At 39.7% G+C, this 15,558-nt stretch overlaps 1 protein-coding gene across 1 annotated transcript in view; it reads left to right on the forward strand.

Annotated features, from left to right (window-relative positions):
• CFAP61 (cilia and flagella associated protein 61) overlaps window positions 1–15,558 on the forward strand; it is a 612,448-nt gene that overhangs the window by 251,880 nt on the left and 345,010 nt on the right. The window contains 1 exon segment of the mRNA XM_082249457.1: window positions 5,415–5,542. Within this exon segment, the coding sequence (XP_082105583.1) occupies window positions 5,415–5,542 (128 nt within the window).

Below are 15,558 nucleotides of genomic sequence, written 5' to 3' on the forward strand. Positions count from 1 at the left end.
GGTATGGGACCAATTCACCTAATTTCCTGCTCCCTGGGGCCAGGTTGTGTACTTATGTATGAGAAAGGTGCTTTCACATGCATGACAGCTGTTGGATTTAGAGCTATTGTATCAGCAACAAAAAGTCAGCTCTTGTTGATACAAGAGAACTTGCGTAAATTGTACAGTCTTTGATATTGTGATGCATTGTACTTGATTACTGGATTGTCAGGTCACGCTTCTGTACCGTTGGTGCTCTGAGTGATGGCCTGAAGTACATGTCTTCCAGTGAGTTGTCCCTGGCTGACATACTTAAAGTAAAACTGTGACAAATCTGGATGGTTCAATCTTAACTTATGATTACGAATATTTGAGAAAAGATTACTGCCAGTGAAAACCGCATGTCAAAATGATGAGCAGATCCAGAAATACGTTGGCAGTTGACGTTGAAGTCGAACTGCATCATGCTCCTTCCCACCTCCTGAGTAACCTTGTTGGTCCTTTAGAGCTGACAGAACACCTTTTTTTGGCAATGCAGTGCCCCAAAAACTAGCATGTGTGTTGAGGTGCGCCGTAGAGCAGATGCTTTTTATAGCCTTTGTATGAGGTTCATTTACTAAAGGCAGACTACACACTTTAAAAGGGAATTTGCCCCAGGGCTTAGTGAATGAGGTGAAGCTCTGCTGACTTCTATCATCCATTCATGTGCAATCAGAATGCTGTTTTTATATTCCCCTTGATCATGTATTCTTTGTAAACTGAAACTTCACCAATCACCACATTCACTGAGCTCTGGGGAAAATTTCCTTTTACAAAATGCGACTTCCCTTGCAAAACGAGCAGCTATTTGCCTAAAGTAAATTAAAGTGGATGTAAACCCTCACATATACCCAGTGAAGTGAACAGCCTCAGATGATACACAGGGATGAAACAAATCTCCCTACATAAGTTTAACATGCATAGCTGATGTCTTCAGGTGGCTATATTCTTTAGAATGTGAACATCGTGTTAGAATTTTTTCTTCCTGTTTCTGCTATAGGAGTGGAGTCCTGGCATACACTGTATGACAGATGATTGGAGGAAAGTCACCCCCCCCTTCCACATAGGCAGACGAATGAAGATACTTGAAGGGCTGTGCTGTGAATAGACCAGCTCTCTGCTAATCTATTTATAGCACCCACAAATTTCCAGCTGCTTTTATCTCCAGTGTCGGAGAACTTGTCAGAAGTTATCATGCTGATAACAGAGGAATGGAGCAACAGAAAATCACAGGTCTTAGTGGTTTGGAGAGAGATAAGTTAACACTACAAATATCAGTCAGGTCAGATTTCATGAATCGGGTCTACATCCACTTTAACCCTAATATATACATTTGGGCACCATTGAGAATTAATGGCACCAGAACAAAATGCATACAATATTGCAAAATATTATATGTGCCCTGGGAGGGGCAAAAGGGCAGGGTCGCGGTGGTGTGGGCGGTTACCACTGGCTATATAACTTCCCAGGAGTGCATGGTGGGTCAGAGGCGATTTTGGCTCTAAGGAAGAGGGTCCTCCCTCGAAACGCGTAAGCCACATCAGGTTTTGAGGACGCCATCACGCTATCCAGCAGTAGAGAAGTGTCCTGGAAGCGAGCGGTGCCCATTTCCTATATGCTTCATATGCTACGTTTGTGAGTGTATTGTACGCTACCCTTCTTTGATTTTAATAAACTTTTAAGTGGTAATGCACAAGGTCGGTGCGCCCTTCTCTTTTTGTTTTCTTGTAGTGCCTTTTGGATACCCTTGGTCCTGAGGGGGGCAGCAAGACCACTTCATTTGTGTCATAAAACCGCCTAGAAGATTCACCTTCCCGCATACCACTTGAGCGCAGAGATATTGTTGTTTTTTGGAGATCCTCAAACTATGGCCCTCCAGCTGTTGCAGAACTACACATCCCATGAGGCATTGTATAACACTGACATTCACAGACATGACTAGGCATGGTGGGAATTGTAATTCCTGAACAACTGGAAGGCCATAGTTTGAAGACCCCTGATATAGACCTTTGATCAACTTAGATTAAGTCTAGAGGAAGAAACCCAAAATCAAGACCTAAGCTGGAAAGATGAGTTTCAGGAGCATAGCTGCTCACAACCGAAAGGATGAGCAGAACATTTTGTAAAAAGCCTAAGAACATTTTGGTGCCATTGGATGGATGAAGTGTTTGCTGTAGACCTCTTAGATGTCTGTTTGCTGTGGAAGGTGATCAGGTGGTTAAAATATGTTGTTTTTTTAAAGGATGGTATTAATTATCTGTTTGTATACCAATAGATCACATATGTTAAAAGCATTTATAAACCATATAGAGGATTTTCCCTGCATGAAAGCATTTTGTAGTGAGCAAAACAGTCTGAATTACCTATGAATTTCCATTGCCTCAAGGGCATGGGTGCAGAAGGTTGAATTCTGCTTGTCTCCAAAAACATTCAAGATCACTTTTACCATAAAAATTCTGTAATGGTTCCTTATCTGGCCACTGGATGTCACAATTCATCTAAACAAAACTGAAGACATTTATCTACACAAACAGAAAAAGATTTCTTTGATCCATTTAGAAAATCCCATTTTAAACATAACATACCTTGGTGAGAAAGAACAAAGTTTAGTACGCAACATACTAGAACCTAATTTTATTGTATTAATATCATTATTAGCTAGTAGATTAGCTCTTTAAGGCCTCATGTACACTGTTGCTGATAAATGGACGTTTAGGAGCAGTTGGGCGTTTTTTTTTTTAGTAGCCCCTGAACTCTCCTCTATGTTATCTTATCTGTCCATGTACACTCAGTCATTTATACTCGTTTAGAGGCAGTTGAGTTTAGTGGCATTTTTTTAAAGCAAAAAAATGCATTCAGATGGAAGTTTATTGGCATTTGAAAGGCCAAATTCTTGTAACAGCGTGCAAACACATCTAAACGCGGTAACTTGTGTTTATAAGCGTTTCGTTTATAGGTGTTTTTAATGGGGTTACATTTCTGACCATTTTACAATGTAAAAACGCTTTCAAAAGCAAAAGCCGCTAGACGCATATAAATGCAGCATGTAAATGCGGAAAAACAGACATTTTTAACGTCTGTTACTAGCTGCCAAGTTCCATTGTTCAGGAGAGGTTTCCAAACATCCCGTGTACATAAAGCCTAAATATTGTTACAAGATGTGTCTATAATTGCCAACATTTCTATACTATTTATTTCTAATGATCTTCAATATTTATATTATGAATTTCACATTTTGACCTGCATGCATATTTTAATTAGAATATTTCAGATACAGATTTTTAATTGTGCCCTAGTGGTCATATGTTTATCCCTGCCTGCATATATTGTGTCTATGAGGGTCTTCTTAAAGGATAAGTACAGCCAAACTTGTTTGGCTGTACTTCTCCTATGGATCACAAGAGTGCAGTTTGTTCTGCACTCCTGTGACCCGTTTTCGGCTGACGTCACAACGCCAGTCCAGGCTCTGTAACATCAGCCGAAAACGGGTAACAGGCATATCGGTATCTATCCACATGCCTGGACTGGCACCTGGCTCAGCCTATAAGCAAGCTGCTGAGAGCCTGAACCAGCCGCTCCCGCCCTCTCCAGTGAGCGCAGAGGGGCAGAGCAGAGAGCTGCTGACTGACAGTCAGCAGCTCTCTGCTCAGGGAGCCCTGAGAACTGAGCGATTGGCAGTGTTTGATCGCTCAGTTCCCAGAGTTAGAGCCAACGAGGGACAGATGCAGCATCCACCTAGGTAAGTGTAATTTTTAAAACAATTATGCCCATACTTCTCTTTTAATTGTCTCAGGAACCCCATATCCCGAGGTGCTGACACTTCCTAGCAGTGTCAAAATCTGTTCCAACCCTTCTAAATCTGCCTAAATGACGGACCACTAGCAAAGGTCAGGAGAAAGTCTGTTTTTGACACTGATAAAAAGTGTAATTACTTGAATATTATAGTGGCCCAGTATTCAGGGCTTCTAGAGTGCACAAAAAGGCTTTCACCAGGGGGGTCGAACTCCTAGGTTCCTGCTGCAGATTCCAGATCACACCTCTGATTTCTGTACTGTAAATACTTCCATAAAAATGCTGTTAGTCCTAAAGTAAGTCCATTGTTTTCAAACAAGTCAGTCATAGCTCATACTAGTTTATAAAAAGGAGTTTAAAATTTTCATTTTGCAATGTAAATGTTCACTTAGCGTAGTGAATATGACAAAGCTGTGCAAACCAAATACCATAGTCATACACAGAAACAACATTTTTAAAATGTTTCTTGATATGCTCATATTCACATACATACATACATACATACATATATACATCCAAAAAGTGTCATCTAAAAGTGTATAGTTTGTAATATAAAAGTCTATAGTTTGTTTTGAGAGGATAGTTAGAGAGAATTAATTATATAATTATATACAGCGGGTAAAATAATTGTTAAAGATGTCACTATTTTTCTAGGTAAATGTATTTCTGAAAGTGCTATTGACATGAATTTTTTACTACATGTCGGTAATATTGGACATGTGGTGAAAATGTAATGTCAATAGCACCTTTAGAAATATATTTACCTAGAAAAATGGTGACGTGTTCAATAGTTATTTTACCCGCTGTAGCTGATTGAATTTATTTGGCAAGTGTGCAAATAGGTAAAAAAAAAAAAAATCTATTAAAAAACTAAATTAGTATGTAAGGTGTATGTGTTTTTTTTTTTCCTGGCCATTTAAATATATATATATATATATATATATATATATATATATATATATATATATATATATATAATATTCTAAAGCCTCTGTCGTTTTTGTTCACTTTGTTTTGGCTTGGCCTGTGTCCTCTTTGGAAAATTACTCTTCACTCTCTGACCCAGAACACATCAGGTGAAAAGAACTATCTTTGAAGTGAAAGAATATCCCCTCTAAATCTGGCCATGGATGATTAGTTTTTATTTATTTAGCCAGTGGGCTGACCAAAAAAAGGCAAACGGATTCCTCCACCCACACAAACAAGGAGGTTGGAGGAACCCCCCCCCCCCCCCTGACCAGGTCATTCTATTCTGACCAGGACTCGGCACTTTACAATGGTCACCAGGATAAATTGAGAGGATGAATCTTTCCAGCGGGGACACAGACATTAAAAAAATGCTAGAAGTTCTAACCTAAATCTCTATTGTATCCAATAAATGAAAGAAAAAAAAAATGGCTTTAGATACACTTTAAATCCGTAGAGTAACACTTAATAAATACTGTTGTGTTGTGCCCTTTAACTTGTTTCAACAGATCAGTTCTGGAAAGAAATATAGAGGAGGCCTTATATTTCCCATTGTTCTTCTTTACTCTATGTTCATAATTTTCCATTTATGGCTTCTTTTCTTTTTTTATCTCAGTATGATTTTTTTTCCATTACAGCCTGGTTATGCCCTATACCATTTCAATCGAAAGCTCACATTTGAGCCGAAAATGACAGTCAATGCACGCATTGTGGTGGTGGGAGCTTCTGATGTTGGAATATCTTTTCTGGAAACTCTTGTTTTTTGGTAAGACTTTTCTTATAATATTCCAAATTTAGCTAGTTAAAGTATATGTAAGCCCTAACAATAAATGTATCATATTTGCTCCTGCTTGGTTTGTAAAGATGTTCTAAAGGCTGAAGTTTTTTTTACCTTAATTCTGCATTCTCTGCATTGCGGTAAAACACGTTTTGAGTGCAGCCCCCACCCCTTTTTACTTACTTACTACTTACTTGAGCCTGATCTCGAACCAGCGATGTGTATGAGAGCAGCAGCTCTTTCTGCTCTTTCCCTCCTCATAGACTCAGAGACAGCAATGAGAGTCATTGGCTCCCGCTGCTGTGAATCACGGCCAGTGAGGAGGAAGCGGGGCCAAGTTGCGCTCTTTGTGTCTATGGCTACACAGAGCTGTCTCGAGAGCAAGCACGCACGAGTTCCCTCATAGCAAGCTGCTTGCTATGAGGGCACTTGGCGGGGGGGAGGAGCCCGGAGAGTCGGCAGAGGACGCAAAAAGTTTAGGATCGGGGCTGCTTTGTGCAAAAACCATTGCACAGAGAATGTAAGTATATCATGTTTGTTATTTTAATAAATTAATGGTTTAAATTCTCTTTAACCACTTTGCGACCGCCCGCCGCAGATGTACTGCGGCAGGCAGCCGCTCCTGGGCGAATCGCCGTACATGTATGGCGCTCGCTCTTGGGAGTCTAGGGGGTGAGCCCGCTAGAAGCCGATGCCTGTGTCAGACGGCTCCGATTGCTGAGAGAGAAGAACGGTCGGCTGTTGTAAACATAGCCGACCGTTCTTCTCCCTGGGATGATCATAGAGATCATGTGATCCTGCTATATAGGATCACATGTCTCTATGGTCATTTAAGAAGCCACGACCCCCCCACAGTTAGAATCACTCCTACAGGCTCACATTTAACCCCTTGATCACCCCCGGGGTAACCCCTTCCCTGCCAATGGCATTATTACAGTAACAGTGCATAATTTTAGCACTGATTACTGTAGTAATGTCACTGGTACACCCAAAAGTGTAAAAAATGTCAGTTAGGGTCCGATCTGTCCGCCGCAATGTTGCAGTCCCGCAAAAAATCGCAGATCGCCGCCATTATTAGTAAAAAAAAGAAAAACAATAAAAATGACATAAATCTTTCCCGTAGTTAGTAGACGCAATAACTTTTGCGCAAACCAATCAAAATACGCTGATTGCGATTTTTTTTTAACCAAAAATATGTAAGAGAAAACAAATTGGCCTAAAATGTTAAAAAATTTTGATTTTTAATTTTTAATTTTTTTTTGAGAATGTCATATAGCAGAATGTAAAAAATATTGTTTTTATTTTTTTTCAAAATTGTTGTTTTTTATTTATAGCGCAAAAAATATAAATCGCACAGGTGATCAAATACCACCAAAAGAAAGCTCTATTTGTGGGGGAAAAAAGGACATCAATTTTATTTGAGTTCAGCGTCGCACGACCGCGTAATTGTCCATTAAAATAACGCAGTACCGAATGGCAAAATAGGGTCTGGTCAGGAAGGGGGCAAATCCTTCAGGTCTTAAAGTGGTTAAAGGCATTTTGTTGTATCTGTTTAATAAGTGCACCTGTTTATTCTGCCAGAAATCGAAGCTAACTTCCCTCTGCTCTCCATCTGTGCTGACTCTTGTCAGTTACGTTTTTCACAAATCTCTTTGTAGACCACAGAAAGCTTTGCCCCTATGTTATAGATGGGGGGGGGGGGGGGGGGAGGGGTTATTTTGTAGTCCTATTCTGAGATGACAAAGTTGCTTGTCCACAGATACAGTACATTTTTGATGGATACAATCATACCCACATGCTCTTTCTAATAAATTTGATATGGTCAGGCAGGACAATATATAAAGGTGAAAAGCTGTAGAAAGGCCACCATGACAGTAAGCAAAAGGTTAACAGCATATTTCGATTCAATTATTATTTCAAGAACTTGTCAAAAAATAGACAAATGAAATAGGCCTGCTTGCTATTTATAATGTATGTTTCACAACCCCGTTTTAAATTATTAAATGGCATATAGAAGCTAGAATGTGATGTATTTTTAATGTTTTGGAAGAATCTGAATACTTTTATGAAATTTTAGCATTATACATATTTGGGCACCGTCAAAGTTCCATACAATGTTGATTTTTTTTTTTGTCTTGTCTAAAAATAGACAAATATGAGGTCGGTTTGCTATTTATAATGTATGTTTCTCAACTCTGTTTTATAATATTACATAGTATATAGTGGGAAAGGTGTTTTATTGCCACTGCAGCCAATGAAAAACTGCTCTCCTATTCCCACACCATCTTGAAGAGACTTATGGATAAAGCTAATATTAATTAATGAACATTTATTAACTTTACCCTGTCTGAGCTAAATCCTCCTTCATGTGTGTCTCATAAGCTCCCCCTTCCAGGCACTGCAGCTCACAGTACGAGGGTTTCAGCAACAGAGTCAGTGTTATCAATAGAGAAAACATTAGGTAGGACTAGGCGAGATCAGGTGCTAATTGACAAGATACTGGCTTGTGAATCAGCAGGGACAATTCTCATAGCTATGCTCCTTTTTTCATCCCACTGTACTGCAAAAAAGCACAGCCTACATAAGAGTGGCAACTCGATTTTTAATTTAGGAGCTCCACAGATATTTGGGAGAATTTATCCACTTCAGCCCCGGAAGGTTTTACCCCCTTAATGACCAGGCCACTTTTTGCGATTCGGCACTGCGTTACTTTAACGGAAAATTGCGCAGTTGTGCGATGATGTACCCAAATACAATTGATGTCCTTTTTTTCCCACAAATAGAGCTTTCTTTTGGTGGTATTTAATCACCTCTGTGGTTTTTAGATTTTGCGCTATAAACAAAAAAAGAGCGACAATTTTGAAAAAAACGCCATATTTTCTACTTTCTGCTATTAAACATTCCCAATAAAAATGTTTTAAAAATTTAATTTTTTATCAGTTTAGGCCAATTTGTATGCTACATATTTTTGGTTAAGAAAATCCCAAAAAGGGAATTTTAATTGGTTTGCACAAAAGTTATAGCGTTTAAAAACTACAGGATAGATTTTTGGACTTTTTATTTATTTATTTTTATTAGTAATGGCGGTGATCAGCGATTTTTAGCGGGACTGCGACATTGCGGCGGAAAGAACGGACCCATAACTGACATTTTTAACACTTTTTGTGGACCAGTGACACTAATACAGTTGTCAGTGCTAAATAATATGCACTGTTACTGTATAAATGACACTAGCAGGGAAGGGGTTAATACTGGGGGTGATCAAAGGGTTTAAATGTATGCCTAATATGCTTACTGACTGTGGGGGGGATTGTTCTGTGACAGGCACAGAGAGATCGCAGTTTCAGCTTAGCTGAAACTGCTCATCTCTCCCTGACTGTCTGACAGAAGATCCGCCTGCTTTGTTTACATAATCAAAGCGGTAGTATACTCCGCTTTTTAACTTTTACAGGTAAGCCTATAATAAGGCTTACCTTTAGGTAAAATTAATATCTCCTAAACCTGCACGGTTTAGGAAATATTGGCCCTTCATGCAGCCGCTGAAAGCTCCTTCAGAGCTCCTTGCCGGAAAGTGAACTCCCACGCACATGCAGGGGAGTGACATCATCACAGCTCCGGCCACTCACAGCGCAGGAGCCGCCGAACCTGGAAGAGACGCCAAGGGAAGATGTCAGCTGCCTCACAGGCAACCGTGTCGGGGCTTAGTTCTAAGGTAAGTATTTCATAATAAGCTAGTATGCGATGCATACTACCTCATTATGCCTTTGTCCTGCAGGGTTTGTTTGTTTTTTTCATGAGGATACAGCCGCTTTAAAGTAGAACTATGGGCAAAACTTTTTTTTTTTTCTTTTTTGTTTTGGGATAGAGCAAGGGAGGGTAATAACTATAGATCGACCGATTATCGGCAACGCCGATATGCACTTTCCCTGATATATCGGAATCGGCCACTGAGGTTACCGATATTGCAGATATTTAGGGAAAGTGCATGTAACGGAGTGATGCCTGCAGCTAGAGGCATCACCCCAGTACCGGTGTCCATAGCCAACGATCGGCTGACTTGTAATGACAACCGATGCGGCTGAGAAGCCACTCAGCTGTCATTACAAGGAGCACCTTCTGCGGCTCGCCCGGGTCTCCCATCCCACCGGGAGACCCGGGCATCCTACCTCCACCGCCGCCGCCACCGAAGAGAAGACTCCATGTAGAAAACCATCACATCACTTCCGGGTACCCGGTGCCGAATTCAAAAAATGTACAGCATTCAAAACAGCCAAACTTGGCGTTTTGAATACTTTGCAGTGCAGAGGAGGGGTTTGGGGTATTTTAGCCCCCAGATCCCTCCACAAGGAGTATATTAAAAAAAAAAAAAAAAAAAAATATAATGTCCGAAAATACAGGTCGATATCAGCCGATACCAATATGCGATGACCAAAATATCGGTATCGGCATTAAAAAAACGATATCGGTCGATCACTAGTAATAACCCCTGTTTGATTTTTTTATTTTTTTTTGTCATCTATGTCCCATCTGGGAGACTTCCCTACACTTCCTGTCCAATAGCTAAACAGGAAGTGAGAGGAAATCCCTGCAAATTAGGGAATTTTTTGGGGACTCCCAGGTCACCAGAACTAATGTCCTCATTGGAAGATTTTCCCTCTATCACTTTTAATGATAATGGTAAACAGGACAAATACTGAGGATGTTGCCTTTAGGTATACTTTAAGTACTGCAGCACATTTATGTATTTTTTTGAATTGGAGGCCACAGTTTTACTTTAATTCTAAAATAGTTTGCCTGGCATTTCTTTATTACTTTATTGAATATTGTTTGTATGATATGCACACACTTTTGCCTGAAAGTATGATGTCAGTTTTTAAAATCTGTAAAATATAGTCACCTGTGTTCTGGTCACATTTTTGTGTTATTACATGAACAATTTTATATTATAATTCTTTTTCTCTCTGTGGTTATTGATGTTCAATGCAGCCAATGTGCACTAACTAAATGCAAAGAGCAGTAACATATGGAAGCCATTACTTTTACATTTTATGATAGGTTAATGTACTTTGCACTGCCGTTGTAACACTCTCCAGCTACAATGACCATACCGACAGATGGCCAATTTTGGGTGTTCAGTATTGTTGGACTGCTGTTAACAACATGTAATTGCATCTATCATACTAGCCCTTTAAAATTCAAAGGATACTGTATCTGCCAGCCTCAGAAGTCATGTACATGTATGTTATTCTCAGATTACATCTAAAACAATGCATGTATGAATAGGAACTTTTAGAGCTGACTCTGCAGTGATTTATCATCACACTATTTTGAACACTTATTAAGACCTATTTAGAGAAAGATTATGGAAAGGTCACCTAGGCAGGAGGCTACGGCTGACTGGTTGTTCAGTGGCAGAACTGCAACCTTCATGCTCCTGCAGTAAACCAGAGGGATTTCATAGTTGGCTAAACCTATACATCTGCCTATCACTTCATAAGGGGGAGCACTTGTAGGCAGTTGATGTCTGATGGGTCCATGTCAGTAGAGAAAATGCAAATGAGGTGGCTTCTCAGTACCTATTGCAATACATATCAATGTCAATTAAAGGGATGGGAGTGGCAAAGGGGAAAAGCTGCTACCTTGCCTAAGGCCCAATTCTACCTCAAGCTGGTCATACCCAAATCAGATTTTGACTGTTTCCTGCAGGCTGAGTGAAAGGAAACCAAGTTGTGTATGGCAGCCCTTACACTGTGTGCACAAATATTAGGCAAGTTATATTTTTGAGCCCCCGTTCAAACTGGGGCGACGCTACTTCGCCGGGCGACCTCACAGGTCGCGGCGTGCTGCTCGCCCCGCGACCTCGGAGCGGCCGGCACGGACTTCATAACATTGAAGTCTATGCAGGTCGCTCCGGGTCGCCCCAAAGAAGCTCCGGACCCTTTTTCTAAGTCGGAGCGACTTGTGTCGCTCCTATTAGAATGGGTCCATAGCTTCTGTATGGCGGGCGACCTACGGCGACCTGTCAGGCGACCAGGTCGCCTGACAGGTCGCCCCAGTGTGAACGGGGGCTAAGGATTCTTTTTATTATTAAACAACCACCGTGCTCTTGGTCAATCCAAAATGTTTATAAACCACAAACCTGAATATTTAAGAAAGTAAAAGTGAAGTTTTGGCTTTCTTAGGAGAATATCTATGCGTGCACAATTATGGGGCAACTATTAATGTGCAGAATTATTATGCAACTAAATGAAAAACAAAAGCCTTCCCATCTCACTTGTTTATTTTCATCTGTTAGGCCCCTTTCACACTTGTGCGACTTATCCTGCGATTTGGGACTGCAAAGTCGCATGACAAGTCGTACTTCATGATTTCCAATGAGTACCGTTCATATCTGTACGACTTCAAGTCGCAACGACTTCAAAGTAGAACCTGCACTACTTTGGGAAGTTTTTAATGCATTTTGAGGAGAAGACCTAGGCATTGCTTCAAGTCCAGTCAAAATTGCGGCAAAAAAAATTGCGGTAAAATCGTGCAAAAAGCATTTAGGTCACACAGGTGTGAAAGGGGACTTAAAGCAAGAATAATAAACAAACAACTCAAAATTTACAAATAAACCTTTCCGTCATTTAAAAAAAAAAAAAAAATCAGTGACCAATATAGCCACCCTTCTTATCAATAACAGTCCTAAGCCTTCCATTCATGGAGTCTGTCAATTTCTTGATCTGTTGACGATCAAGTTTTTATGCAGCAGCAACCACAGCCTCCCAGACACTGTTAAGAGAGGTGTACTGTTTTCCTTCACCGTAAATCTCCCGTTTAAGAAGGGCCCCAAAAGTTCTCAATAGGGTTTAGGTCAGGTGCGGAAAGGGTGGCATGTCATAATTCTTTCATCTTTAAGGCTCTTACTGGCTAGCTGGAGTACTTCAATGCATGCCATGAAGCATTGTCCTGCATGAATATCGTGGTCCTCTTGAAAGATGCAGACTTTTCCCTGAACCACTGCTTGAAGAAAGTGTCTTCTAAGAGCTGGCAGTAGGTTTGGGAGTTGATTTTGAGTCCATTTTTAACCAGAAAAGGTCCAACTAGTGCATCTTTACTAATACCATCCCATAAAAGTATCCCACCTCCACCTTGCTGATGTCTGAGTCGAAGTGGATCTCTGTGCCCGTTACTGATCAGGCAACAGGCCCATCTATCTGGTCCGTCAAGAGTCACTTTCATCTCATCAGTCCATAAAACCTTTGAAACATCTGTCTTCAGATGTTTCTTGGCCCAGTTATGATGTTTAACATATGTGTCTTGTTCAGTGGAGGTCGGGTTTCAGCCTTCCTTACCTTGGCCATGTCTCTGAGCACTGAACCCCTTGTACTTCTAGGCACTCCGATTAGGTGTCAGTTCTGGAATATGACCGCACTAGAGAATATTGAGTTCCTGGTAGCTTCACCTTTGATTCTTCTGAAACCTTTGGCAGTTAATTTGCGTTTTTTTTTCCCCTCAACATTCTTGCGACCCTGTTGACTTTTTGTAACAAAATGTTTGATAGTTCTGTGATTACGCCCCAATATCTTAGCAATATCAAGAGTTCTGCATCCCCCCCTTTTTTTTTTTGCTACATTTTTTGACTTATCAGAGTCAGTTAAATCTCTTTTTTGGTCCACTTTGCTTGAGGAAAAGAAGCTGCCTAATAATTATGCACACATTGATATAGAGTGTTGATCTCCTTAGACCACACCCTTCCACATTACACAAATACACATCACCTGGTATGCTTAATCCAATATGCATTCAAGTTTATTTAGCTTGGAGTTGGACAATATGCATAAAAATTATGATTTGGTCAAAATACTCACTTTGCTAATAATTGTGCACACAGTGTATAATCAGTGTACAAAGCAGTAGCTAAGCTTTAAAACAGACTGCCATTGATCTGTTGCTACAGCCACTGTGGAGTAATTTTTGTTGCAGTTGTTGTTGATGAGGTGCTGTGAATGGGATCTTATAGTCCCAATGTGGAAAGCTCTAACAGTGCTCATATCTCAGCACTAACTTTGCATTATTTGCATTACATTATTATAGTAGCACTCACTTTGAGAAAATGCTCTGTAATGGCTTTTTTTTTTTAGTGTGTACAGAAAATTTTCAAAGCAGTTTGCTAAATTGCAGTGAATATAATTGATGTAGAGTAGGTTTGTATTTTTTTTTTGTTACCAAAATTAAAGTTTCACTCTAAAAGCATGCTTATTGCAGTCACTTTTATTAGATTGTTTTTATTACATTTTATTATGCAGTTCTGCACATTTTCAAACAATATGTTATGGAAATGCAGTATATTGCAATATGTGAATCCACAGAAATAGCTGAGGCTTTCTTCCTGCACATACATTGAGGACATCATAAATACAAAAATCAAACCAAGGGGTTCTTTAGTGAAAACTTGTTTTATTGTAAATATCTTTAAAATGTAATAAAGCTATGAAGAAAATCTTAGTTTGCCATTTATAAGTATGCCATTGACATGCATAAAAATTAATAAATTAAGTAAAGCACTATAAAAACATTTACTGGCAATTTGTATAATTATGGAGCCACATTTGCTGTACATTTCAAAGGTTTCTTTCATAAAAAATTGAGTGATTGAAGCAGTTTAAGAGCCGTTAATCCTTTAAAGAGGGAAGTAATTTTCTTATAATTTTTTATGTAATTATTGTGAAAAGCTTGTATCCATGGATACACAAGTAGATCTGCTTCATTTTACAATATTCTTAGAATATAACTGTTTAATTAAATCAGTGTATGCAAAAATGTAAGCGTTTGTTCCAACAAAATAGAAATTCCATATTAAACAAGAAACTTGATTGTTTTTCGCCTGCTGCTAGGACTGTGTTAACTAACATATGATTGCATAGTCATGTGTGTGGATAGTAAATGTATTCAAAGGATAGATAGATAGATAGATAGATAGATAGATAGATAGATAGATAGATAGATAGATAGATAGATAGATAGATAGATAGATAGATAGATAGATAGATAGATAGATAGATAGATAGATAGATAGATAGATAGATAGATAGATAGATAGATAGATAGATAGATAGATAGATAGACTCAATGTATGTCTCTTTCTGTCAAGAAAGATACATAGCTATTGTAACAGTAAAGGACCCATATAAAGGAAAGCACGACTCTCGTGGTTCATAATATTTCTGATTCTAACAGTCGTGAAGTGCCGCTAAAGCAAGATACATGCCCATACCCAGGTTCATGTACCTTGGGAAGATGATTTAGCGGAAAAATTACTAATTTTACCGTGAGATTTGGCTGAAGCAGAAAAGGTGTCCCATACCTGTAGGAGAAGCCCCAGATGACAAGGGGTCCTCTTGCAGATTACCATCCAAGCACTCCTAGAAGCTAAGACATGGCCTGCAAGGGCAATGGAAGGGCACAAGTGCCTAGCTGCAGGAACTAGACCCTGAAACCTATTAGCCTGGGCATCAAACATGCAGGATTATGGCTGGTAATGCATGGAGGATGCAGCAAGCTCAGATACAGGTTGAGACAGGTCACAGGCCTGGGTCAGTAACGGATAAATAGCAAAGCACCCAATCATAAGCAAATTCAATGTCGGGAACAAGCAGATGTCAATCATGTGTAGGCAGCGAGGTACAACATCGGTGTGCAGAATCTTAGCCCTAGAAGTCCTGGCTAAATTTGGTAATGGAGGCAACCCCTGACAGACAAGGGAAAGGGCAGATCATACAGAAGCTGTGGCAGTAAGGAAGGTCAGGCACAAAGTTTAAAGATCAGAGATCACAGGTCACAGGGATACAGCTGAAAGACCATTCAGCAATGAGCCTACGCAGAACTCAGATTTAAATAGCCCACCCTTGCAGGCCCACTTTTGCCATTTATAATGTAATTTAGTAGAAAATGGCCAACTGACGATTTTTTAGAAATTTAGCTTTAATCTTTCTAATTCAAGTTTAACCCATTACCTCAAACTT

The sequence above is a fragment of the Pelophylax lessonae genome (genome assembly GCF_965119305.1).
Source record: "Pelophylax lessonae genome assembly, chromosome: 3".
Classification (NCBI taxonomy): Eukaryota; Metazoa; Chordata; class Amphibia; order Anura; family Ranidae; genus Pelophylax; species Pelophylax lessonae.